Below are 27,983 nucleotides of genomic sequence, written 5' to 3' on the forward strand. Positions count from 1 at the left end.
GGATAGGAGGAGGTGGCACCCCTGCCACCTCGCTCCTATCCTTTAGGATGATCGGGGCTGTCTCTGACAGCTCCGATCATTCTTATTTTCCGGGTGATCAGGTCAACAGTGACCCAATTGCTCCAGAATCGCAGCAAATCGGCGATTGCTGACATGGAGGGTCTCAGGACCCCCCTGGGCATTGCCACGGGATGCCTGCTGATAGATTTATTTTTTTTCTAAATCAACTGGTTCCAGAAAGTTAAACACATTTGTAAATTACTTCTATTTAAAAATCTTAATCCTTCCAGTACTTATCAGCTGCTGTATGCTCCACTGGAAGTTCTTTTCTTTTTGAATTTCCGTTCTGTCTGGCCACAGTGCTCTCTCCTGACATCTCTGTCCCTTTTAGGGACTGTCCGGAGCAGGATAGGCTTGCTATGGGGATTTTCTCCTACTCTAGACAGTTCCTCCTAAAATGGACAGAGGTGTCAGCAGAGAGCACTGTGGTCAGATTGAAAGGAAATTCAAAAAGAAGAGAACTTCCTCTGGAACATACAGTACAGACCAAAAGTTTGGACACACCTTCTTATTCAGAGTTTTCTTTATTTTCATTACTATGAAAATTGTAGATTCACACTGAAGCCATCAAAACTATGAATTAACACATGTGGAATTATATACATAACAAAAAAGTGTGAAACAACTGAAAATATGTCATATTCAAGGTTCTTCAAAGTAGACACCTTTTGCTTTGATTACTGCTTTGCACACTCTTGGCATTCTCTTGTTGAGCTTCAAGAGGTAGTCACCTGAAATGGTTGTCACTTCACAGGTGTGCTGGTGTGGAGGAGGAGGTGTGATGGTGTGGGGGTGCTTTGCTGGTGACACTGTTGGGGATTTATTCAGAATTGAAGTCATACTGAACCAGCATGGCCACCACAGCATCTTGCAGCGGCATGCTATTCCATTCGGTTTGCATTTAGTTGGACCATCATTTATTTTTCAACAGGACAAAGACCCCAAACACACCTCCAGGCTGTGTAAGGGCTATTTGACCAAGAAGGAGAGTGATGGGGTGCTGCGCCAGATGACCTGGCCTCCACAGTCACCGGACCTGAACCCAATCGAGATGGTTTGGGGTGAGCTGGACCGCAGAGTGAAGGCAAAAAGGGCCAATAAGTGCTAAGCATCTCTGGGAACTCCTTCAAGACTGTTGGAAGATCATTTCAGGTCTTGAAGCTCATCAAGAGAATGCTAAGAGTGTGCAAAGCAGTAATCAAAGCAAAAGGTGGCTACTTTGAAGAACCTAGAATATGACAAATTTTCAGTTGTTTCACACTTTTTTTGTTATGTATATAATTCCACATGTGTTAATTCATTGTTTTGATGCCTTCAGTGTGAATCTACAATTTTCACAGTCATGAAAATAAAGAAAACTCTGAATGAGAAGATGTGTCCAAACTTTTGGTCTGTACTGTACATCAGCTGATAAGTACTGGAAGGGTTAAGATTTTTTAATATAAGTAATATAAAAATCTGTTTAACTTTCTGGCACTAGTTGATTTAAAAAAAAAAAATGTTTTCCAGTGGAGTACCCCTTTAACCACTTAAGGACCCAGGGCATACAGGTACCAGCAGGCACCCTGTGGAGACATCCCTATCCCCCCCCCCCCCCCCCCCAATGCCGGCAATTGCCACAAAACGCCGGTCAATTCAGACCAGTAATTAGCGGTGATTCCAGATTAATCGGGTCTCTGGTGATCCGGAAAAAAAGGGTTATAGGTGGCGGCCGAGACACCACCTATCACCCTTTACCAGCAGGAGTGAGGTGGCTGGTAAAGGGGTGAGGTGGCTGGTAAAGGTTTGTAGCCCCACTTCTTCTGAATATGGAAATACCCCATATGTGGATGTAAAGTGCTCTGCGGGCAAACTACAATGCTCAGAAGAGAAGGAGCTCCATTGGGCTTTTGGAGAGAGAATGTGTCCGAAATTGAAGGGCATGTGTGTTTACAAAGCCCCCATGGTGCCAGAACAGTGGAACTCCCCCCCCCCCACATGTGACCCCATTTTGGAAACTACACCCCTCACAGAATTTAAGTGGTACAGTGAACATTTACACCTCACTGGTGTCTGACGAACAGTGGTCCGTGAAAATGAAAAATTAATTTTTTAATTTGCACAGCCCACTGTTCCAAAGATCTGTCAAACACCAGTGGGGTGTAAATGCTCACTGCACCCCTTATTAAATTCTGTGAGGGGTATAGTTTCCAAAATGGGGTCACATGTGGGGGCGGTCCACTGTTCTGGCACCACGGGGGGCTTTGTAAACACACATGGCCCCCGACTTCTATTCTAACCAAATTCTCTCTCCAAAAGCTCAATGGCGCTCCTTCTCTTCTGAGCATTGTAGTTCGCCCGCTCAGCACTACACATATGGGGTATTTCTATACTCAGAAGAAATGGTGTTACAAATTTTGGGAGGCTTTTTGTCCTATTACCCCTTGTGAAAATGACAAATTTGGGGTAACACCAGCATTTTAGGGGAAAAAATCTCATTTTTAATTTTCACGTCCAAATTTTGCCGAAATTTGTCAAACACCTTTGGGGTGTTAAGGCTCACCATAGGCACCATAGGGGCTTCCTTAATGCGACATGCCCCCCCCCCCCCAAAAACCATTTCAGCAAAATTTGCTTTCCAAAAGCTAAATGTGACTCCTTCTTTTCTGAGCATTGTAGTGCGCCCACAGTGCAATTGACGTCCACACATGCGGTATTTCCATACTCAGAAGAGATGGGGTTACAAATCAAATTTTGGGAGGCATTTTCTCCTATTACCCCTGTAAAAATGTAAAATTTGGGGAAAAACCAGCATTTAGTGAAAAAAAAATTCATTTACACATCCAACTTTAACGAAAAGTCATCAATCACCTGTGGTGTGTAAAGGCTCACTGAGGGGTGTAGTTTCCCAAATAGTATGCCATGTGATTTTTTTTTTCAAACCATTACAGAAAAACTCACTCTCCAAAGTGCCTTTGTCGCACCTTCCCTTCTGAGCCCTCTAGTACACCCTCAGAGCACTTAACATCCACATATTAGGGATTTCCTTACTCTAGAGAAATTGGGTTACAAATTTTAGGGCGATTTCTCTCCTTTTTACCCCTTGTAAAAATGCAATAACTGGGTCTACAAGAACATGTGAGTGTAAAAAATGAAGATTTTGAATTTTTCCTTCACTTTACTGCTATTCCTGTGAAACACCTAAAGGGTTAACAAACATTCTGAATGTCATTTTGAATACTTTGAGGGGTGCAGATTTTATATTGGGGTATTTCTAATATGAAGGCCCTTCAAATCCACTTCAAAACTGAACTGGTCCCTGAAAAATTCCAATTTTGAAAATTTTTGGGAAAATTGCTGCTGAACTTTTAAGTTCTCTGATGTCTTCCAAAAGTTAAAACATTTCAACTTTATAATGCAAACATAAAGTAGACATATTGTATATGTGAATCACTATATAATTTACTTGGGATGTCCATTTTCCTTATAAGCAGAGAGATTCAAAGTAAAAAAAAAGCTACATTTTCTAATTTTTCATAACATTTTTGAATTTTTCACCAAGAAATGATATATTATCTGTTATTTATTGTATATCTCTTGTATGAATGTTATGATGTCATTATTTAGCCCCGCCTCTTTTTTTATATTGGCGCCAATTTGAATGTATTTATACCCTGCATGTAGCCATGTTACCTATACTGATTGGAGGAAGGGGAAGGCTCCCCCGAAATGCGTCATCCCTGTACTTTTATTATTTTCATGTTCAATAAACCAATCCGGTGTTCTGACAATACTTCTGGTCTGGCATCTACTTCATTTTGGAACCAGCAGCACCACCATAAGGGTCTTTTTCCCTCCTTCTAGAGTGATGTAAATAGAAATTCACATTAATCATTCATATTTTCCGCCCAGAGTGGGGATTGGCCGGATGGTTGCAGCCAATCACCGCTCTCAGAGGGAAATATGAATGAGTGATGTTCTATTCACATCACTGGCCGGCCGGAGTATAGTGCAGAGATGCGAGTATAGAGCCGCTCTGCATCTCTGCAATAGATAGGATGATCGATTTGGGAGTCAGGAGTGACACCCGCTGTGATATGTCCTTAACTGCAGGTACTACTACTCCCAACATGGAGCACACTCTGCTCCATGCTGGGAGCTGTAGTACCTGCATTAATAGACAGATCGCAGGGAGTGTAACTTCTGACACCTGTTGCGATCTGTCTATTAATGCAAGTACTACAGCTCCCAGCATGGAGCAGAGTGTGCTCTGTGTTGGAAGTAGTAGTACCTGCAGTTAAGGAAAGATCACAGTGGATGTCACTCCTGACACCCGCTGTGATCTCCTGTGTAATGTATAGATGCGGCCGGCCACTCTTCTATGGTCCCCTGCACTGCCGTATATATACACCTATTCATATTTCCCACAGAGAGTTGTGATTGGCTGGAACCATCTGGCTCTCTGGGAGAAATATGAATAGGTGTATAAATACAGCAGTGCAGAGGACCGTAGAAGAGCGGCCGGCCGCATCTATAAATTATACAGAAGGATCGCGACAGACCCGGACTACTGTATCTTTTTCATAATTTTTTTTTTTAATGGTACCCTACGAAATTTTATTAGAAAAGGTATCACCATCACTTTTTTAGATCGCTAAAGTCCAAAAAACAATAAAAACTGCCTGCAAAAATGTCAAAGTTAAAACTCATATGGCGTTTTCTTGGCGTTTTTTTACTCCCATAGACTTATATGGGAGAAAAACGCCAGGATTTCAGGGGAAAAAATGCCATATGTTCAACATAAAAAAAAACGCCACGTGGCAGAATTGGTGTTTTTCCTGGCGTTTTCCCCCCCAAAAAAACAAGTGGAATTCCAGCCTTATAGTACTTAAGTTCGATGGCTGTGTAGATGTAACTTGGAATCAAAGAATTAATAAGGACAAAGATAATAGTGTAACAAATTTGTTCCCATTCACATCATGGTTCAGCATACTTTTGGCAGATCCTTTGATTTTAATGGACTGAATGTAGTCTACTAGAATGTTCATTCCATTTCCTGAACGTATACGGTTAGGCAGAATGTCTGTGCGGAATTCCGCATGTTAATTCCATACGGACATTCCGCAGCAGTGGAGTCCCATTGATTGCAATGGGATTCTGCTGCTCTGTTTACAGAAATACTGATTCCAGTGTCTACAAAAACATTGAACCTGTTCAATGTTTTTGCAGATTTCGCAAGGATATGCATTGCCATTTAAGAGACGGCGCAGTTCCGTGCTGTTCCAGCGCACGCTCGATTTTTTAAATATGCAGAATGTTCACCGGAAAATTCCAGTGGACATTCCGCACATTTTATGCCCATGTGAACATAGCATTACTGTTCATTAAACTTCATGGGCCTCCCATGGCATACCTTTTTGCTGATATTCTGATCTATGCCCTGTATGTACAGCCTAACCACAATGTGAATAGGGCCTTACACTTGCAAAATAATCCATCCCTGCAGATTCTTCTGTTTCAAGACCCTGACTTTGAAGGCCACACCTGGGAAGTAACAAGAGACCTTCACTCAATACAAGGAGAGCCTAACCAGATGGGAGAACGTCTTTCTAGTGTGGGTGCCATAAAAGTACTTGGAGGGTGGTAGGTATAAATTTTAAGCGCCCTTGCATACTGGTGGTATTCCCAGAGAAAATTTCTATTCTTGAAGCAGAAAATAATCCTTGTCAAGACCTTCCATAGACATCGGGGTTTAATTCCTGCAGGATTCTAGGCCGATTTTGAGGCAGAATCCACATGGAAATTATGTTGGAATCTTCCTCAAATTACTTAAGGTATGTTCACACTAAGGAAAATGACTTGGAAAATTCCCGCGCTTATATTTTGGAGCTACAGTCCTCTACTTCTCCATGCAAAATGATTTGAGGCAGATTCCACTGGAATTTCCATGTGAATTCTGTCTCAAAATCTGCCTGGAATTAAAGGGGTACTCCAGTGAAATATATTTTTTTTTTTTTAAATCAACTGCCAGAAAGTTAAACAGATTTGTAAATTACTTCTATTTAAAAATCTTACTCCTTGCAGTACTTATCAACTGCTGTATGCTCCAGAGGAAGTTCTTTTATTTTTGAATTTCTTTTCTGTCTGACCACAGTGCTCTCTGCTGACACCTCTATCCATGTCAGGAACTGTCCAGAGCAGGATAGTTTGGCTATGGGGATTTGCTACTACTCTGAACAGTTCCTAAAATGGACAGAGGTGTCAGCAGAGTGCATTGTGGTCAGACAGAAAGGAAATTCAAAAAGAAAATAACTTCCTGTGGAGCATACAGCAGCTGATAAGTACTGGAAGGATTAAGATTTAATTTAATAGAAGTCATTAAAAAATCTGTTTACCTTTCTGGCACCAGTTGATTAAAAAAAAAATTTCCAGTGGAAAACCCCTTTAAAGCCCTATTGATGTCAATGAAAAGTCCTGACAAGACAAGGATTTATAATGTGTTTTTTATTGAGTTTTGTTTAACAGCAGAAAATATGAAACAATGCAGCAAAATACCTTTGTGCAAATAAAGTACATAGGTACAAATGAGGAGTTAGAGAAAACAGTGTTCTTTTCAGGGGTCAACGCCAATCACTGATTTGGAGTAGAAAAATAACAGGTTAAAGGGGTACTCCGCTGGAAAACATTTTTTAAATCAACTGATGCCAGAAATATAAACAGATTTGTGAATTACTTCTATTTAAAAATCTTAATCCTTCCAGTACTTATCAGCTGCTTTATGATCCACATGAAGTTGTTTTCTATTTGTATTTCCTTTCTGATCACAGTGCTCTCTGCTGACACCTCTGTCCACTTTAGGAACTGTCCAGAGTAGGAGAAAATCCCCACAACAAACCTATCCCTCTCCGGACAGTTCCTAAAATGGACAGAGGTGTCAGCAGAGAGCACTGTGGTCAGACAGAAAAAAAATGCAAAAAGAAAAGAACTTCCTGTGCAGCATACAGCAGATGATAAGTACTTGAAGGGTTAAGACTTTTAAATAGAAGTAATTTACAAATCTGTTTAACTTTCTGGCACCAGCTGATTTAAAAAAAAAATGTTTTCCACCGGAGTACCCCTTTAAGGCTACAGTCCCACATAGCGCTAACGCAGTGGGAAATACACTGTGTATCCTGCACTGAGCATAAACACAGGGCTAGCCGGCTGCAGCCCTGTGTGTTCAGTGAGGTTCAGTGAGGGGTGAGGCCGTGCGTCACAGGCTTGCTGGAGATTCCGTTCACATTATTCAATGTGAACATACCCTTCCAGCTCGATCCACTTTTCTGCCTTTGGCACATTTTCTGCTCTAGAAAATCTGCAGCGTATCTGCAATGTTTGTTCCTACCCTTAAAAGGGTACTCCGGTGGGAAAATTTTTTTTTTTAAATGAACTGGTGCCAGAAAGTTAAACAGATTTGTAAATTACTTCTATTTAAAAATGTTAATCCTTCCAGTACTTATCAACTGCTGTATACAACAGGGGAAGTTCTTTTCTTTTTGAATTTCTTTTCTGTTTGACCACAGTGCTCTCTGCTGACACTTCTGTCCATATCAGGATTTGTTCCCCATAGAAAACCTATCCTGCTCTGGACAGTTCCTGACATGGACAGAGGTGTCAGCAGAGAGTGTTCAGACAGAAAAGAAATTCAAAAAGAAAAGAACTTCCTCTGTAGTATGCAGCTACTGATAAATACTGGAAGGATTACGATTTTTTAATAGAAGTAATTTACAAATCTATTTAACTTTCTGGCCTCGGTTGATTTAAAAAAACTTTTTTTTTTTTAAATCAACTGGTGCCAGAAAGTTAAACAGATTTGTAAATTACTTCTATTAAAAAATCTTAATCCTTCCTGTACTTATTAGCTGCTGAATACTACAGTGGAAATTCTTTTCCGTTTGAAACACAGTGCTGACTGCTGACATCATGAGCACAGTGCTCTCTGCTGATATCTCTTTTATGATAAAATAATTGTCATAATAAAAATGATAATAGAAAGTAGTTCTTTTCATTGTATTTCATTCACTTAATCACTCCCTCTGACTGCAGTTGGGTAGCATACGAGAAGGAAGGCTTTCGTGGTCACCAATACCTTCTAGAAGAAGGGGAATATCAGGATTGGTCTAAGTGGGGAGGTTGTACTAAAGAATTGGGATCACTTCGACATATCCGTACGGTGAGAACACTAAAAAGTATTTAGCCTTTTCTTATATTGTTAATATATTGTGAAGTGGTTTTATACAAGACCTACATCTCTTGCTTTCTCAGGATTTGTCAGAACCCGAAATAATACTTTATAAGAAGCCGGGATGTTTAGAAGGTTCATGTTTGCGTCTGAATGAAGCACTGGCAGATATTGAGGTTGCTCAGTATGGGACTAATACAGGTTCTATTCAAGTCCTGAATGGAGTGTATGTTTTATTTTTTTATGATAATTTTACTCCATGTTTAAATAATACTACTGAAACCATTGGATTTATTTTCATTTCTTAGGTGGGTGGCCTATGAGAATGTTGATTTCTCAGGAGAGCAATATATTCTAGAGAAAGGGATTTATCACAGTTATCAGGACTGGGGAGCTAAGAACAGCCAAATCTGTTCTGTGCAACCAGTACTACAGGTAAGATTCATAACATAAACAATGATTACATCTTTTCTGTGCACAAGACTCACGTGTCACAATTTTTACTAAACAGAATCAGTCTGGGGCTATGTTCACACCTCAGAGGGGGAGATTTATCAAAACCTGTCCAGAGGAAAAGTTGCCCAGTTGCCCATAGCAACTTCTTTAATTTTGCAGAGGTCTTGTTAAAAATGAAAGAAGCGAGCTGATTGGTTGCTGTGGGCAACTTTTCCTCTGGACAGGTTTTGATAAATCTCCCCCAGAATGTTCGCACTGAAAATCTCTGTGCGGACACTCCATAGACTGCAGGCGCCGGCATAACATGCCAGCGCAAGGACTGCACAGGAATGCGCCATCTCATAGACTGCTATGCATTCCGTGTTTATTCAGCAAAAAGAATGGACAGGTTTATTCTTTCTGCGGACAGGGAAATCAGAATTTCTGTGCCAGAAACATCTGGCACAAAAATTCTGCCGTGTGCACAGCACAGAAGAATCCCATTGAATACAATGGGACTATGGTGCAGTGAAATCTCTGTGTGGAATTCCAATTCCTTAGGCGACAGTTATATGTTGTAAAAATGCTGAATTTTGGTGCAGATTTCCAGCTGCGTACAAGAGCATGGACTCCTATTTATCTCCTGACTTCTTGCTCCTGTACAGTAGTAAGCAGTAATGTACGGTATATGATGTACTGTAAGCTTCGTCGCTTACCACTGTATGGGATCAGATAGTTAGAGATAAACAGAAGTCCTGCGCATTTACTTACAGCCCTTTATCTTAAAGTTAATAAAATCAAAGGTATTTCAAATCTGGATCTAACTTGGCTTTGTGTCAGATTGTATCCACTTTTTTCTTACAGATTTTTTTCTATTTACAGGTTGGGGGTCAGAGTCTCCAATATTTACCTAAGGTAAGTGCTGGGTTATATACAAAACAGAAGGCATACAACAGGGAGGAACATTTCATGATTTTATATGTGAAGTAAACAAAATCTAAATCTTTAATATATACATATATATATATATATATATATGTATATATATATATATATATATATTTGAACTCAGGGCTACAAACTCGTGTTCATGGCTGCAAACGTTGTATACCTACCTGTATGAAATACAATAACCTTAGCAAATAGGTGTGCCATAAACCATGTCCAAGGGAATGCCTATAGAGTGCAAACCTTGTAGAAGAATGTAAAAGTATAAGCAAGAATGGGCGGGTTCCACAAAACGACACGTGCGCCCCCACCTGAGGTTACAGGGCGCGTATATATATTCACCCCCCTCACTTACTCCTGAAAACCCTGCCTAGAGGTGGAGGGGTGTGAATACTCATGCCCCTCGCACAAATACAGCCTTAACAGGCTTAATACTTGTACTCAGGGCTACAAATTCGTGGAAAACATTGCATACCTACCTGTATGAAATACAATAACCTTAGCAAAGCGGTCAGAGGTGTGCCATTAACCGCGTCCGAGGGCACGCCTATAGAGGGCAAAAGTCAAACCTAGTAGGATGAATGACAATGATAATAATTTTCATAAATAATTTCTCACACACTAGCCACCACAGCCCTCATGTACCCCACGCTGGACTATATCTCACAAGACAGAATAGCAACTGCCAATTAGTGATCACGTAGGTCAGTACCTGATACTGGGAAGCTGCGGTAATCACGCCCACTCTGAAATAAATGAACCGTCACCGAAACCGAACCAGGCTGCCATACTAGCTGCTGTACATATTAACCAACTTACCTTTGTAACACGGCAAGAGGGAAACTGTTAGATGCTTGCCAGGCATAAACATAGTGCTATCCCAAGTCCCTGCCATTAAGAGGCAAAAAAATACGGTAACTTGTTAGACACATGATAAAACCTGACAACATGACAGACCTTTGAAGATGAGGACCTTACGACGCAAGTTCACCTGTAGACTAAGCGAGACTCATGTAACAGCTTACCTGAAGATGTGACTGGACTAAATCAGTCAGTCATACCCTTAGCTGTGAGATTTGTAGACATGTCAGTAACAATAACCTGTGTGGTTTATCCTGCACTGGGAGGCATAACGGGTAAACAACCCCTGTGTTTCGGAACATTATTGCTCTGAAGGCGTGTCAGAAACAATAACCTATACTACAAGGGGTGTATATATATTCAGGGCTCCCCCCCCCCACACTAACTCCTGAAAACCCAGCCTAGAGGTGGAGGGGTGTGAATACTTATGCCCCTCGCACAAATACAGCCTTAACAGACTTAATACATATAAAAAACAAAAAAGAAAGATCAATATGCTGGTATCAAATATACAAATATTCTGTGCCTCATAGTGCATTGCTTTAAAATAAGACCAATATAATTCATGATTGTAGGTGTAGGTGAAGCATTTTAAACCTTTATTTTGTGTGCTGTAATGGTCTCAGGGCATTTGCAAAATTTAATGCAGGTACACATTTCCTGGAATTTCGTTGGGCAGTGTTCGGGCTGGTGTATTTTTGCGACTTTGTGGAGGTGTTTGATTAAAATTTACACCTCAGTTGATAAATTCAAAAGATTAACCATAACGGCTGCTCTGTACACATAAAAAAAAAAAAGGTATAAACCAAAAAGTCACAAAAAAAAGACTGAGACTCTGTGCAGCACCAACTGTGAGGCTAGGATTCCACTTCCAAGAAAAATGCCAATTCTGCCGCATGGTGTTTTTTTGGCTAAAAAACGCTGCGGTCAGATGTTTGCTGTAAATCAATGAGAAATAGCAACAACAAAAAATTCCACTTTGCGTTTTTCAGTTTGGCATTTTTTTTCCTTCTGGCGTTTTTTCACTCTTTTTCAGCTCCTTGGCGGTTTTGCACAGTCGCAGCATGTTGAGCCTATGGTGTTTTTTCCCCCTGAAATCGTGGTGTTTTTCTCCCATAGAAGTCTATGGGATGAAAAAAAAAAAAAAAACGCCAAGAAAAACGCCATGTGGGTTGTCGCTTTTGCAGGCGGTTTTTATTCTTTTTTGGACTTTAGGGATCCAAAAAAGTGATGGAGATACCTTTTTTAATAAAATTTCATAGGGGACCATTAAAAAAAATTATAAAAATATAATAGATACAGTAGTGATGGAAAAAATTCTATTTAACGAAATTAACAACATTTTTATACATTTTTAAACAGGGATCAATTTATGTGGGCGGGCATGGCAACTAAAAATGTAGCCGACAATAATAAAAATGTAGTGTGTGTGTGTGTTTTTTCACTTCTTTTCATTTTTTAGCTAGTACTACTATTCTACACATGGAACACATGATGGGAGTAGTAGTACCTGTACTAATTGACAGATCGCCCCGGGTCTGTTGCGATGCTTCTGTATAATTTATAGATGCGGCCGGACGCTCCTCTATGGTCCCCTGCACTGCTGTATATATATATATATATATACACCTATTCATATTTCCCGCAGAGCGCTGTGATTGGCCAGATGGTTCCAGCCCTCTGTGGGAAATATGAATAGGTGTATATACACGTCAGTGCAGGGGACCATAGAAGAGCGGCCGGCCGCATCTATAAATTACACAGGAGGATCACAGCGGGTGTCAGGAATAACATCTGTTGTGATCTTTCCTTAACTGCAGGTTCTACTGCTCCCAACATGGAGCACACTCTGCTCCATGCTGGGAGTTGTAGTACCTGCATTAATAGACAGATCGGAACAGGTGCCAGAAGTTACACTCGCTGCGATCTGTCTATTAATGCAGGCACTACATTCATATTTTCCTCTGAGAGCGGTGACTTGTTTTTTTGGGGGGAAAAACACCAAATCTGCCACGTGGCGTTTTTTTTTTATGTTGAGCCTATGGCATTTTTTTCCCTGAAATTGTGGCGTTTTTCTCCCATAGAAGTCTATGGGAGTAAAAAAAATGCCAAGAAAAACGCCATGTGGGTTTTAACTTTGGCATTTTTGCAGGCAGTTTTTATTGTTTTTTGGACTTTAGCGATCTAAAAAAGTGATGGTGATACCTTTTTAAATAACATTTTGTAGGGTACCATTAAAAAAAATTATAAAAAAGATACAGTAGTCCGGGTCTGTCGCGATCCTTCTGTATAATTTATAGATGCGGCTGGCCGCTCTTCTATGGTCCCCTGCACTGACATATATATATACACCTATTCATATTTCTCTGAGAGCCAGATGGTTCCAGCCAATCACAACACTCTCACAGCGGGTGTCAGGAGTGTGATCTTTCCTTAACTGCAGGTACTACTACTTTCAACACAGAGCACACTCTGCTCCATGCTGGGAGCTGTAGTACTTGCATTAATAGACAGATCGCAACAGGTGTCAGAAGTTACACTCGCTGCGATCTGTCTATTAATGCAGGTACTACAGCTCCCAGCATGGAGCAGAGTGTGTTCCATGTTGGGAGTAGTAGTACCTGCAGTTAAGGACAGGTCACAGTGGGTGTCACTCCTGACTCCTGATGCGATCATCCTATCTATTGCAGAGATGCAGAGCGGCTCTATACAGCGCTCGCATCTCTGCACTACACTCCGGCCGGCCAGTGATGTGAACGTCACTCATTCATATTTTCCTCTGAGTGCGGTGATTGGCTGCAACCATCCCCACTCTGGGTGAAATCCCCACTCTGGGTGAAAATATGAATGATGATGTGAATTTCTATTCACATCACTGGCCAGCCCGGAGTATAGTGCAGAGATGAAGCGCTGTAGGGAGCCGCTCCGCATCTCTGCAATAGAGAGGGCGATCACATCGGCTGTCAGGAGTGACACCCGGGGCGATATGTCTATTAGTACAGGCACTATTACTCTCATTATGGAACAATCTATTCCATGCTGGGAGTAGTAGTACTACCTAAAAAAAATTTTAAAAAATTATAAAAAGAAATGAAACAAACACACACTTTATAAAAATTAATTAAAATTTTGTTTTAAAAAATTAAAATTTCATTAAATACATTTTTTTTTGTGCCAAACAAATTTTTTGAAAAAAAAAACGCCAAAGGGGCCAAAAATAAAATTTCCACTCAAATGCAAAAACACCAGAAAAAACACACTGGTGTTTTTTCTGGTGTTTTGACCCCTATTTCTAATATTCAAGGGCTCTACAGTTGTCTGTTGAGTCTGTTCCCCAGGACTGGTGCATAGCAAATGTGGTTCCAATATTCAAAAAGGCCAAAATGTGACCCTGGTAATTATAGGCCTGTTAGAAAATCCTCAAACAATATGCATACAACAGAGGTTAAACTAACATATGCTATATGAAAGTACCTCAGTAAAAATAAGTGTATGACTATGATAAGCATGAGTTTATGCCAAATTGGTCCTTTCAGTCTAGATTCATCAGCTTTTTTGAGGAGGTTAGCTGAAGTCTGGACAGGGGTGAATCGCTGGATGTCATATATTTAGATTTTTCATTTCATATGGTGAAACATAAAAGGCTTTTACATAAAATAAGAATTCTTGAGCTGGGGGAAAATGTGTGTAAGTAAATTAGTCAGTGATAGGAAACAGAGGGTGGTTATTAATGGTATATACTCTGGTTGGGTGACTGTTACTAGTGGGGTACCACAGGGGTCAGGTCTGGGTTTTTAATATATTTATTAATGACCTTGTAGAGGGATAATATAGCAAAGTATCAATCTTTGCAGATTATACTAAAGTCTGTACAGTGGTTAACACAATAGAGGACAGTGCACTGTTACAAATGGATCTGGATAGGTTGGAGGTTTGGGCTGGGAAGTGGCAGATGAGATTCAGCACTGATAAATGTAAGATACAGGCTGGTAATATGTATTCAATGGGAAAATACTGAGCACAACTGACATGGAAAAGGATTTAGGATTTGTTATTGACTGTAAATTTAGCTGTAGTGACCAGTGTTGGGCAGCTGCTGCCAAAGCATATAAAATCATGGGGTGCATCAAAAGGGTCATAGATGCCCACGACAAGGAAACAATTCAACTATTGTAAAAATCACTAATCAGACCACACATGGAATACTGTGTACAATACTGGGCACCAATGTACAAGAAAGATATAGTGGTGCTGAAGTGGTGAAAGTGGTTATGGTGAACTCAATAAAGAAGTTTTAAAGGGGCCTAAACACATTTTTTAAGAGTAATAACACTACAAGTTATTTATACTAGATATGGGAATTGAATGCTGATCCAGGGTTTTATTCTGATTTCCATATTTGCAGTTGGGAAGGAATTTTCCCCTGGATGGGGCAATATGCATTAGTCTTACAAGGGTTTTTTGCCTTCCTCTGGATTAACACAGTAAGGACACAACAGGGATGTATGTTGAACTTGATGGATTGTTTTTTTCAACCTTATGAACTATTTAACTATGTATCTGTACTTTACAAGAGTAATCTGGTTTCCTGTATTTTTTGTTAGATACAACTTTTTTCTGAGCCTAACTTCCATGGAGACTGTATGACGCATACAGAGGACCGTGTATTGCTGCCAAAATCCTTTTTGCCCCAATCATGTCGGATTGAAGGAGGCAGGTGAGAATTTCTTACTTAACTTTTATGCTTTGACCATTTATCATTGCTTTCATACTATCTACTAAGGTTTGCACACATTTTCATTGTTTTAGTGTATACACATAGAAAAATCATCTAGGACTAGCTGACTCTGGTATGTGTAAAGGGGACCCCCCAATTCTTCCCAATAAATTAACGGGCATGTTAAACTTCAATAAATTATATTTTTTTTCTCAAGGAAGATAAGCCATTGCCAGAGATGTCTGACAGTGGCTTTCTCTCTTTTTCTCTTTTCATTGAAAGCACATGCACAAACAGACAAACCTTACCTACCGAACCCCCTCCTATGTCCCCTTCAAACATAAAAAAAAACTGGGACCCAGAACAGACCCTTGTGTCACACCACATGTAGCAAGTCTCTGCTCAGATCCTTATGTGGAACTGGACTAAAGGCTTTGCTGAAGTCCAAATAGATGATATCCATGGCACCAGCTTCACCCACTTTTTTGTGACATAGTAAAATAAATCAGTTAGATTAGTTTCATAGTTTACTTTACTGTAAAAACAGTGAGACTATGAAACTCTCTGCCGCATGATGTTGTCTGGCTCAATAAATAAGTTTAAGGGGGGCCTGGATGTTTTTCTGTCCATAACCTGTAATGTTATAACATTACAGGTTATGGATGCTAGATTTATGGGGATAGAATGTTGATCAAGGGATTTATTCTGATCGCCATATTAGGGTTGAGAAGGAATTTTTCTCTGTCATGGGGAAATTGGCATCAGCCCCATGGGGGTTTACTGCCTTCCTCTGGATCAACACAGTAGGTTTTTAGGTTGAACTCGATGGACTCTTGTCTCTTTTCAAACTTACAAACTATGTTACTATGATATGATCTAAACTGTGCTGGTTGGGGTTCATCAAGTTGTTGGTTTTCAGGTGGTTACTACGGAAGAGCTCCAGATAACTGTCCTGGAGTTACTAGCTGTTTTCTGCTACTTGTCTTGTGGATGGGTACAACATTGACCATTCCCCAATCTTCAGAAACATCTTCAGTTAAAAAAAGATTGGTTATACAGATTAAGAGGGCAAAAATTAGGGCTGGGCGGTATACCTGTTCATACCGAAATTTTTTCCCTGCACGATATGAATTTTTGCCATACCGCAATACCGGTCAGCCCCTCCCCCTCAAATGAATGAATTATCAGCCGCAGCGGCTGTCCCCACATCGGGGAAATAATCATCATCATAATCCTGTGAGCCGCCTGCGCTTTAAATTAATGAGATGCAGGCCGCGGTGCTATAAATGGTTAAGATGCTGGCCGCGGTGCTACAAATGGTTAAGATGCCGGCCGCCTGCGCTATAAATGAATAAGTTGCAGCCGCGGCACTTTAAATAAATAAGATGTGACCGCGGCAAGCTGTCACCTCCCCCTGCAAGTGCTTAAAGCCTGGCTTTTAGAGCTTGCATGGGGAGCTGACAGCTTTTGCAACATAAAGAAAAACTGTCAGATATTTTCTCCTGCCCTATCCACAGATACTGATGGATAGTGCGGGAAACGCTGATTAAAACAAGCCCTACCTTGCCCGGATCCGCCTGGCCGTTCGCCCGCAATTGTAGTTTTATTCTATGTGTATATCTTGCTGTAACTGGCACGGGCGGGGCTTCTGCAGGTTAACTGGCAATGATGTCAGCACCGCTTATGAATATTCATCCCCCCTCCTTCCAGCTCTCCCTCTCTTCGCTGCTCCTAACGGTCCGCATCTCAGAGCAGCGCCAGAGTCACATATGATTGGTTCCCCAGGGAGGATGAGGGTACTGTTAAATACAGTGAACCGTCATAACTTACAAAAATACCGTGATATGCATTTTTGGTCATACCACCCAGCACTAGCAACAATCACAGACTGGAATTCTTTAAGAACTTTGGGGTAAATGCTATCTGGACGCATTGTCTGATTTAATTTTAAACAGGCATGCACCATTGGTAAAGCAACTATCTAACCACCTCCAACTGTTTTGCGCAGTTCAAGACGTTATAATGAAAGCAAGTTGTAACTGGAAATGAGAAAAACTGACCCCTAATTCCTGTTCTCATTTTTGTACAAAGTCTAAATCATGAGGTTTTACATCCCCAGAGAGATAAATGTAACAGACAGAAAGCCCCTTAGACAGCTGCATAGGGGTGTTTAAATATAATTTAAATGGAGAGAAAGTTTGAGAATTTCACATAAAATTATTTATTTCTATCCCAAGTGTACAATAAAACTCTTCCATATCCATAAGGTAAAATCTGCATCAGCCAGAGGTATTTGTGTAAGTAAAAAGTAAATTGTGCCTTTCATAATCTGTGAAATAAAATGAACATGAGCATGGAGAAACCAAAAACAAAACAATTATTTATCTGCATTAACCAGATAAAATTCTATCTAAACCCATTCTTTGAAGTGATCTTAAAGCCACCAATCTATTAATTGTCCATTATAGCTGCCTTATAATAATCTATAACCTTAGAACAACCCACACTACATATCTTTAATTTTTCATATAGTGTAGAATAGCTTTAAGGCATACAGGCGAGATATAAAAGTGCCACATTGTAAAACATATACAGTATATAAATTTTGGTAGTAACATCATCTTGATTGTGGCAAGACATCCCACCCAAAATGTAGGCACACGAGATAGCAAGATGTTAGAAATGCTAATAAAGTACAAGCCAACACAGAACTGTACAAAGGCCGCAAGGGTTCTATTAAAGGGACATGTCCAGCCAACTGCCACCAGTGCAACACTCAGTCCTATACACATGCAATACACATCCATTGCACCCCACACTGAAAACAAAGGTCACTAAAAGAGACGCATATTCTATGTAGCCTGGATGGGGTGCAATATATTCTGTGGAGACAATTATATTGCACCCAAATATCACACGCACTCACCAGAGAAGAAACAAAATAAACCAGAACCGTGCATGAAAATTGTGGTGCATTTTCAGTGCATTTAGGCACGCCACCTCTTATCTCAAGGGTTCTTTTCCTTTTGTAATCTGTAGCTGAAAAGTGTCTAAAACACATAATAAATGTGGCACAAGTTATGTGTGACAGTTTTTTCCCCTGACATATTTACAATAATAAATTTGGGCTATTGTATAAATTGTATGTGAGCATAATTCCTTTCCTTTTTATTATTTTCACAGTTGGATTCTGTATGAAGGTGAGGATTGCTGTGGAGAACAATACATACTGGTTGAAGGGGATTATCCCACACGTACTGCTATGGGGTGCCAGTTAATAAATATTATACGATCTCTTGAGAAGGTTCCACTTGTAAGTATCTGAATAATCAGTAAAAACTGATTTTACTTATAAACATCACTAAAGATTCATTTTAAGACTAATTTTTAGACACTGGGAGACATTTATCATTAAAAGTGTACCCTACTCTTTTTTTACCGGTCTTTTTTCCTTCTAACTTTTTGCTTAGCAGCGTGTAATTTATCATCTGTGTCTACCTTAGATAATGAATTCCCCGCGGCTGTGCACGTTTGTTTGTTTTGCGCAGGGTAGAGCGGTTTTGTACGTGTGCTTTTGGTATGCATACTTTTGCACCTAGAAATCGGGGTTAGCACAATATTTTGCGACTCATTACAAATGTCGCATATGATAAATAAGGGTGCAGTGAATGTCTAAATCATAAAATGCTGTACTGCTACGCAAAACGCAAGGAAACCTCTATTCAAAAAAAATTGCATATAAGTCGCTAAATTTACATAACTGTGACATTCAAGCGCCAAGGATAGACGGAAAAAAATATTGTCTATATTGAATGATAAATGTCCCCCTATGTGCTTATGTATACTGTAAATCAATGGGTTTAGTGTAAACTAAAAATAATATTCAAAAATAAATAATGTTTTAGACTAATTTACTGAGGGTTGAATCCACATATAAACTTGTCACTCATCCACAGAATAGGTGATAAGTGACTGGTTGGTGGGAGTCAAACCATTGGGACCGCCACGGATCAGAAGAACAGGGATCCTAAATGCCCCTGTTTGAATTAAGTAGTGGTGGAGACTGCGCACTGGCACTCCATTTAGACTCTATGAAGCAGTGTTATAAATGACATATTAACTTTACTCTTGGAGTCATATTGATTACAGCAATACAAATTTACCAATCAAATTTTTTATGTTTTACTACTTTTGCACAAAAAACTCCCACTTTATTTGATTTTGGCTCATAACCTTTTTACATTTCTGTTGAAAGATCTGTGCAAGGGGTTAATTTTTGTTAGGTGTGCTGTAGTTTTTATTGATACAACTTTAGGACACATACTTTAGTTTCACGAGTTACATAATGCATTTGTTATGTTGGTAGGGTTATTGTGAATGCCACAATACCAATTATGAATATTTTGTTTTGATGCTCGTTTTTTTTTTTTTTTTAAACATTAAGGGAAACAATATGGCACTTTGTAAGGAACATATGTGATTTAAGCTCACACATTTACGTGGTTGAATTTTCTGTTCCCATTGCTCATTGAACCATTGCAGTAACCTTATGGTAATGATGTGATTTCAGTCCAACTTGTATGCAAACTGAAGATAGTTGTACTGTTTTTATATTATGTATATGTGTGCACTTATTTTCGAGAGACAGTTAGATTAATACTTATTACTGCTGTTTCTTTTCCAGTACTTTTCAATTCCCTCTATATCACTTCATGGCTTAGAGAGATTTGAAGGCAAGGAGCTAGAATTCACTGGTGCAGTTCGTAGCCTGCAAGGAGAAGGCTACAACAACCATGTGCTGTCAATTAAAGTGGCAAGTGGAATGTGAGTGATTTTTTTAAATTAATTCTTAAAGAGGATTGTGGCCTCTCTTTAAAATGTGAGAAATGGGCCTCATAAAATAATTAAGGAGGGTTGGGGGGGGGGGGCTGATCAATACTTATCGGCACCTGGATTTACAGATATTGGGCTCGGTATCCCCTCTGAGAGTCTTGCTATTCCTTCAGATGGGTGGAACGGCTTTATACTGTGTGTGCCATACTTCCTTTGACAAGGGTGTGCATACTTAAAGGGGTATTCCAGGAAAAAACATGTATATATATATATATATATATATATATATATATATATATATATATATATCAACTGGCTCCAGAAAGTTAAACAGATTTGTAAATTACTTCTATTAAAAAATCTTAATCCTTTCAGTACTTATGAGCTTCTGAAGTTAAGGTTGTTCTTTTCTGTCTAAGTGCTCTCTGATGACACGTGTCTCGGGAACCGCCCAGTTTAGAAGCAAATCCCCATAGCAAACCTCTTCTAAACTGGGCGGTTCCCGAGACACGTGTCATCAGAGAGCACTTAGAGAAGAACAACCTTAACTTCAGAAGCTCATAAGTACTGAAAGGATTAAGATTCTTTAATAGAAGTAATTTACAAATCTGTTTAACTTTCTGGAGCCAGTTGATATATATAATTTTTTTTTTTCCTGGATAACCCCTTTAATGACTAGGGTGCGTGTATTCAGTTCCAACCAGAACTCAGTAAAAGAAAACAGGGTTTTACATTTCACAAAATCATGCTGAGCGCTGGCCGAATGCACGTGTGCACGCTCCCATCATAAGAATTATAGAACAGTATAATGTAGTCCCACCGCTTTAATTGAGTAGCAAGACTTCCAGAGTGGATGCCGAGCCTTTTATCTCCAGAACAGGGGGCAGATCACTTTTCTATAAACAAGCATGTGATCAGTCCTCCTCAGCCATCTATACATACATGTATAAAACCATAGGTCGTCCTTAAGTTGTCCTATTTCTTATGTTCCTTCTTACAAACTAAACAAGACTACTTTATGTTACCTCTAGTATCATTAATGTAATGTTATATCCATTTTTTGTTTGGTATGGCAGATGGGTGCTTTATGAGCATAACGATTTTCGTGGCAGACAGTGGCTTCTAGAACGTACACAAATCACTAACTGGTTAATGTTCAGTGGAATTCAGCGCATTGGATCACTCTGTCCTATTAGACAGGTAAGAGCACTGCAAATACAATAGGTTGCATTCAGGCCCAGAATCTGAAATGACAGTCTAGTATGTGCCCACTTTTCAGGAGGTCTATGTGGGATGCAGAATCATAGAGTTTATTCTATACTGATGTAAGAGGTCGAACTAAACTAAGGTTGTACTAACAGGTTCTCTGGTATGACCACCCAAGGATGGTGGGCGAGTCTGCCCCCCCCCCCCTTCTATTCTCTCATGTCCTACCCCCCTCTAGCTGCTCTGTCCTGTCTTCTGCACCCCTTCTAGCTGCTTTCTGCATTTTCCTTTACATGTTCTCTGCCCTTTGCCCCCTTTAGCTGCTCTCTCCTGTCCTTTGCTTTCTCTCTCTTCTGGCTGCTTGGAAGGTTGGCTCCTCTCAACTGATGTCCTGGGATGTGGGATAGGGTTTGTGTTCTCTACTTACTACTTCAGTATTACTACATGTCAGAGTTTCAAATATAGCTACATGCATGAAGAGGTAATTGTTTAATGTGTGTGCAATTACTGTATATGTGTGTAGAGTTTATAGATATTTGTAATGAATAATGTGTGTGCATGAAATGTATATTTGTGTTTGCAATGTGTATATGTTTGTTGTATGTATATATTGATGTAATTTGGCACAAATTATTAATCATTTACACCTACTTTAATGTGAATCTGACAGCAGTATCTCCTGAGCTAACCTGAATATAGAGTTTAATAGTGCGGGTGATGCTGATTCAAACGTAGTTTATCTTGTAATCCTCAGAAAAGGATATATGCATATTAGCCTTTCTAAACAATAAAGGAATTCTTCATACTGTACTAGTAAAGCTTCCTCACCCCAGTTGATAACACCACCCCTTCAAACAATAAACCTGTCCCTTTCACAGACAAACTGCGGAAGAGGGTTGAATGTTGAATGAAGGGGGTGGAGGTATTTACTGAAGGGGGTGGGGTTATTGACCATAGCCAGAGGGAAAAACATTGCTAGTACGCCTGCACAAATTTTTATAAGGTAAACTGCATTTGAATCAGCATCAGCCGACTTTCAACCTGTATATTCAGATTAGTGTAGGTTATGATGCTGTCAGATTTCCTATGAGGCATAAAAAAGTTGGTAATTATTGTGTAAACCAAAAATTTATGACTATTGGTGGTTTTAAAATTTATCAAACACAGGGTACAGGGCCTTGCATGTCTGCCAAATTTACTACAATTTACGCAAATAGCTGACGTACATTAGGAGTAAGTAGGTCACAGTTCTTTTCCCTCAGGATCTGTGCCCAAGAGTTTTAAAGCCCCAACCACCATCTTACTAATATTATGTATTAGTGTTGTATTGGTGTTAAAATTGTGTTTGTAACTGAAGCACCCTAAACCACCCTGAATCTTTACATTTATTTCTCCCTATATTAGAGAAGGGTATATTTCAGACTTCGGAACCGAGCTATGGGCTTATTGTTATGCGTTCCAGAACCAGTTGAGAACATGAAAGCTGCACGTGTCCAAGTTACTGAACCAAGAGAGGGAAGCTGTGATCTTTGGTACTATGAGGAGGGGCGCATAAAAAATCAGGTTAGTGGAAAACATGCTTGCATATGTGTTGTTTTTTGGCCTCATGTACCTTAGTAGTTACTGCATTTAAAAGGGGCTAAACATACTAATGTAGAATCCACAAGTACATAAACCTATGTGAAATTCACATAAAAATTGGTATTGTATATTACCAGGTAAAAACTGGTCATTTACAATATCTGTATATTGTTGATACTACTTAGTACCTGAATTCAACCTCAAAATGAAAAAAAGGTGTTCTACTGTTTTCGTGTGACACCTTGGCTTTTTCCCAGCAGTAAATACAGTGCAGCTGTCTGCCAATCTTAAATGGGCGCTGTCAGAGATAAAAACTTTTTATATGTTGTACATCTTGGCAACACAATAGTCTTTCTAATATACTTCTTTAAAAAAATTCACATTTTAGCAGCATGAGCATATCCAAGGGTCATGGACACGAGATTGCTGATTGACAAGGCTTCAGGAGGAACAGAGCCTGCAGCAACACTGTTGTAACACAGAGTTTTACCAAACAAGTGCCTCCAGCTGTTGCAAAACTACAACTCCAAGCATGCCTGGACAGTCAAAGGATGTCTGGGTATGCTGGGAGTTGTAGTTTCGCAAAAGCTGTAGGCACACAGTTGAAAGCAACACTGCTGTAAAAAAAGAGTTATCCAAAACACTATACCTCCAACTATTCCAAAACTACCAGCATTACAGGACAGCATTAAAGTCCCAGCATTACAGGACTGCCTAATGAATAACATAGGAAGGTGTAATTTATACACTCACTATATTGTCTTTGGTGGTAGAGTACAGGCAATCCCCAATAATCACTGTGTGTGTGTGTACAGCATAAATCCAGAGAGAAAATGGTTACAGAGCAGGGCTGCCAGAGTGAGGGAGGGGGAGGAGTCATTACAGTGCAGGCAAGAGAAGGACACGCCCCCTCCCTTTGACAAGATGGAAAAGACATTGAGCAGCTGTAATATGCTACTTTTTAGTGAAATATGGGTGAGAGAGACATAAAAATTACATGTACAGGATAAATCCCCCTCCCAACAGTAATCACGTTCGGGGCTCAAATTTCACCCCTTAGATCTCACCCCCCTCAGTAGTAATCACAACTATTTGCTCAACAGTGTACTGAGGATTTTAATTAAAGGGGTTATCCAGGAATAGAAAAACACAGCTAATTTCTTTTAAAAACAGCTCCCCGTCTGTCCTCAGGTTGGGTGTAGTTTTACAACTTGGCTCCATTCACTTTAATGGAACTGAGCTGCAGAACCACACCCAACCTGGAGACAGACATCAATTCTGTTTTTAATAGAAAGTAGCTCTGTTTTTCTATTCCTGGATAACCCCTTTAACTTGAGTACAGAAACAAAATATGACTTCTGTAATGGGGCAGAGTGTCTATGAACTGTACTTCCTTATGACAGGGAAAACTGTGCACATGTTATCTTACAGCGGCACAATTATCTCTATCTTGTGCTCTACACTGAGCTCTACACTGAGGTAGAGGAAGCTGTATGTTATCAGCCTTAAAGAGACTAATGTCACTTTGCTTTATGAATCTGTCTTGAAAAATGGGGAACAACCATTGGATGCCAATTATAAGCAACTCCCCCTATTTTGGTTTTATACACCTGATATGACATGCTATAGGGATACTGTGTGGGGGGTAGAGACTGTAAATGAAGGTGTTATTGGGAGAACTTTGGCTTTTTTGAGGAGTTTTCTTTATTGTTTTATTGTTTTGTTATTTCTATTGGTAATTAAATCTCTTTTGGATCTCTTCATAGATGACTCCTCAAATGAGCCTACAGGTAGTCGGTATGACTACCCCAGGGACAAAAGTAGTCATGTGGTCTGAGGGGCGCAAGCCAATTCAAACTTGGTCACTGGAGGATTCTGGTCTTATAAAGAGTTGCTTGTTTGAGGGCTTGTGTCTAGACATAAAAGGTAAGTAATGAAAGCAATAAAAGAAAGTTTCCTTTACAGCATGGACCTAGTTTGGAGCTACATACAGTTATGACAATATATATTGGCACCCCTGAAATTTTTATAGAATATGAAGTATTTCTCACAGAAAAGGTTAGCAGTAAGACATGTTTTGCTATACACATGTTTATTCCCTTTTTGTGTATTAAAACAAAAAGCAAAGGCACTCCATGTGGAGGAACACACGTGCTAAAATGAAGGCAGGTCAGAGGGGATACAGGTGGTCGCTTACCCACTCCGGTTGTGTACCAACATACAAAACAATGGACAGCACATATGTCCCCATCTGCAGCCTTCCTGTAGAAACTTGAGTGCAACTTCGAGAGTAAAAGGAATTTGCATGGCACTGACCGGAACAGACACAATCCAGGTGTGATGGCGTGAGTTAAAATTTATTGACCAAGATGCAACACATTTCACTGTGCAAGCGCAGCTTCCTCAGCCTCAGAAAGCTGCGCTTGTGCAGTGAAATGCATCGCATCTTGGTCAATAAAGAAATTTTAACTCATGCCATCACACCTGGATTGTGTCTGTTCCCGTCAGCGCCACACAAATTCCTGTTACTTTCGAAGTTGCACTTTGTCTCTTTGTATGTATTGGAACTAAACCAAAAAAGGGAGGGTAAGAGCAAATTGGACATAATGTCACACCAAACTCCAAAGACGGGCTGGACAAAATTATTGGCACCCTTAACTTCATATTTGGTTGCACACCCTTTGGAAAAAATAACTGAAATCAGTCGCTTCCTATAACCATCAATAAGCTTCTTACACCTCTCAGCCGGAATGTTGGACCACTCTACCTTTGCAAACTGCTCCAGGTCTCTCTTATTGGAATCCCAACAGCAATTTTAAGATCTCTCCACAGGTGTTCAATGGGATTTAGATCTGGACTCATTGCTGGCCACTTCAGAACTCTCTAGCGCTTTGTTGTCATCCATTTCTGGGGTCTTTTTGATGTATGTTTGGGGTCATTGTCCTGCTGGAAGACCCAAGATCTCTGACTCAAACCCAGCTTTCTGACACTGGGCTGTACAGTGCGACCCAAAATCCGTTGGTAATCCTCAGATTTCATGATGCCTTGCACACATTCAAGGCACCCAGTGCCAGAGGCAGCAAAACAGCCCCAAAACATCATTGAACCTTCACCATATTTCACTGTAGGTACTGTGTTCTTTTCTTGGTAGGCCTCATTCCGTTTTCGTTAAGCAGTAGAATGATGTGCTTTACCAAAAAGCTCTATCTTGGTCTCATCTGTCCACAAGACGTTTTCCCAGAAGGATTTTGGCTTACTCAATTTGGCAAAATGTAGTCTTGCATTTTTATGTCTCTGTGTCAGCAGTGGTCTTTGCTGACACCTCTGTCCATTTTAAGAACTGTCCAGAGTAGGAGAAAATCCCCATAGAAAACATATGCTGCTCTGGACAGTTCCTAAAATGGACAGAGATGTCAGCAGAGAGCACTGTGGTCATGATGTCAGCAGAGAGCACTGTGTTCCAAAAAGAAAAGAATTTCCTCTGTAGTATTCAGCAGCTAATAAGTACTGGAAGGATTGAGATTTTTTAATTTACAAATCTGTTTAACTTTCTGACTCCAGTTTATTTAAAAAGAAAAAAAGTTTTCCACCCGAGTACCCCTTTAACCCCTTAACCACCAAGGACGTATATTTACTTCCTTGGCCTGCTCTCGCGATATAACGCAGGGTCACCACGGTGACCCCGTGTCATATCGGGTCAGTCCTGGCATGTATCTGATGCCGGGACTCGGGGCTAATGGTTGAACGCCGCGTCTAAAACGAGAGTAAAAGCTTCCCGGCTGCTCAGTGGGGCTGATCGGGACCACCGTAGTGAAAATGCGGTGTCCCGATCAGTTGGGACGCGAGCGGAGGTCCTCTTACCTTCCTCCGGCGTGTCCCTTCGGAGATTGATTGCTCCAATCTTGAGCAATCGGCCGCTGATAACACTGATCAATGCAAAGCTATGGCTTTGCAGTGAACAGTGTAAAAGATCAGTGTGGGCAGTGCTATAGCCCCCTATGGGAGCTATAACACTGCAAAAAAAATGTAAAAAAAAATTAATAAATGTCATTTAACACTTTCCCTAATAAAAGTCCAAATCACGCCCCTTTTCCCATAAAAAAACCATGTAAATAAAAATAAATATAATCATATGTGGTATCGTCGCGTGCGTAAATGTCCGAACTATAAAAATATATAATTAATTAAACCACACAGTCAATGGCGTACGCGCAAAAAAATTCCAAAGTCCAAAATAACGTATTTTTGGTCACTTTTTATATCATGAAAAAATGAATAAAAAGCGATCAAAAAGTCCAATTAATACAAAAATGATACCGCTAAAAACTTCAGATCACGGTGCAAAAAATGAGTCCTCATACCGGCCCATACGCGGTAAAATAATAAAAAAGTTATAGGGGTCAGAAGATGACAATCTTAAACCTATACATTTTTCTGCATGTAGTTATGATTTTTTTCCAGAAGTACGACAAAATCAAACCTATATAAGTAGGGTATCATTTTAATCATATGGACCTACAGAATAAAGATAAGGTGTAATTTTTACTGAATGTACTGCGTAGAAATAGAAGCCCTCAAAAGTTACAAAATGGATTTTTTTCTTCAATTTCGTCGCACAATGATTTTTTTTCTGTTTTGCCATAGATTTTTGGGTAAAATGACTGATGTCATTACAAAGTAGAATTGGTGGTGCAAAAAATAAGCCATCATATGGATTTTTAGGTGCAAAATTGAAAGGGTTATGATTTTTAAAAGGTGAAGAGGAAAAAACAAAAGGGCAAAAACGGAAAAACTGGTGGTCCTTAAGGGGTTAAGGACTGAGCCCTTTTTCACCTTAACGACTCAGCCCTTTTTTTGCACATCTGACCACTGTCACTTTATGCATTAATAACTCTGGGATGCTTTTACCGATTATTCTGATTCCGAGATTGTTTTTTCGTGACATATTCTACTTTAACATAGTTATAGTATTAATTTTCGTTGTTACTTGCATCCTCAAATTTCATGAAAATTTTGCAAATTTTGCATTTTTCTAACTTTGAAACTCTGCTTGTAAGGAAAATGGATATTCCAAATAAATTATATATTTATTCACATACACAATATGTCTACTTTATATTTGCATCATAAAGTTTACATGTT

At 39.8% G+C, this 27,983-nt stretch overlaps 1 protein-coding gene across 1 annotated transcript in view; it reads left to right on the top strand.

Moving 5' to 3' along the window:
* The window catches only part of CRYBG2 (crystallin beta-gamma domain containing 2), a 220,691-nt gene that overhangs the window by 182,411 nt on the left and 10,297 nt on the right, over positions 1-27,983 (top strand). Inside the window, exons 11-21 of the mRNA XM_056560140.1 lie at positions 5,546-5,682; positions 8,125-8,251; positions 8,344-8,486; positions 8,569-8,695; positions 9,578-9,610; positions 15,109-15,221; positions 18,405-18,534; positions 19,906-20,045; positions 21,131-21,254; positions 22,665-22,823; positions 24,608-24,767. Coding sequence (XP_056416115.1) covers positions 5,546-5,682; positions 8,125-8,251; positions 8,344-8,486; positions 8,569-8,695; positions 9,578-9,610; positions 15,109-15,221; positions 18,405-18,534; positions 19,906-20,045; positions 21,131-21,254; positions 22,665-22,823; positions 24,608-24,767 — 1,393 coding nt within the window. The remainder of the gene's footprint in view (positions 1-5,545; positions 5,683-8,124; positions 8,252-8,343; positions 8,487-8,568; positions 8,696-9,577; positions 9,611-15,108; positions 15,222-18,404; positions 18,535-19,905; positions 20,046-21,130; positions 21,255-22,664; positions 22,824-24,607; positions 24,768-27,983) is intronic.

This window comes from Hyla sarda, chromosome 2, assembly GCF_029499605.1.
Source record: "Hyla sarda isolate aHylSar1 chromosome 2, aHylSar1.hap1, whole genome shotgun sequence".
NCBI lineage: Eukaryota > Metazoa > Chordata > Amphibia > Anura > Hylidae > Hyla > Hyla sarda.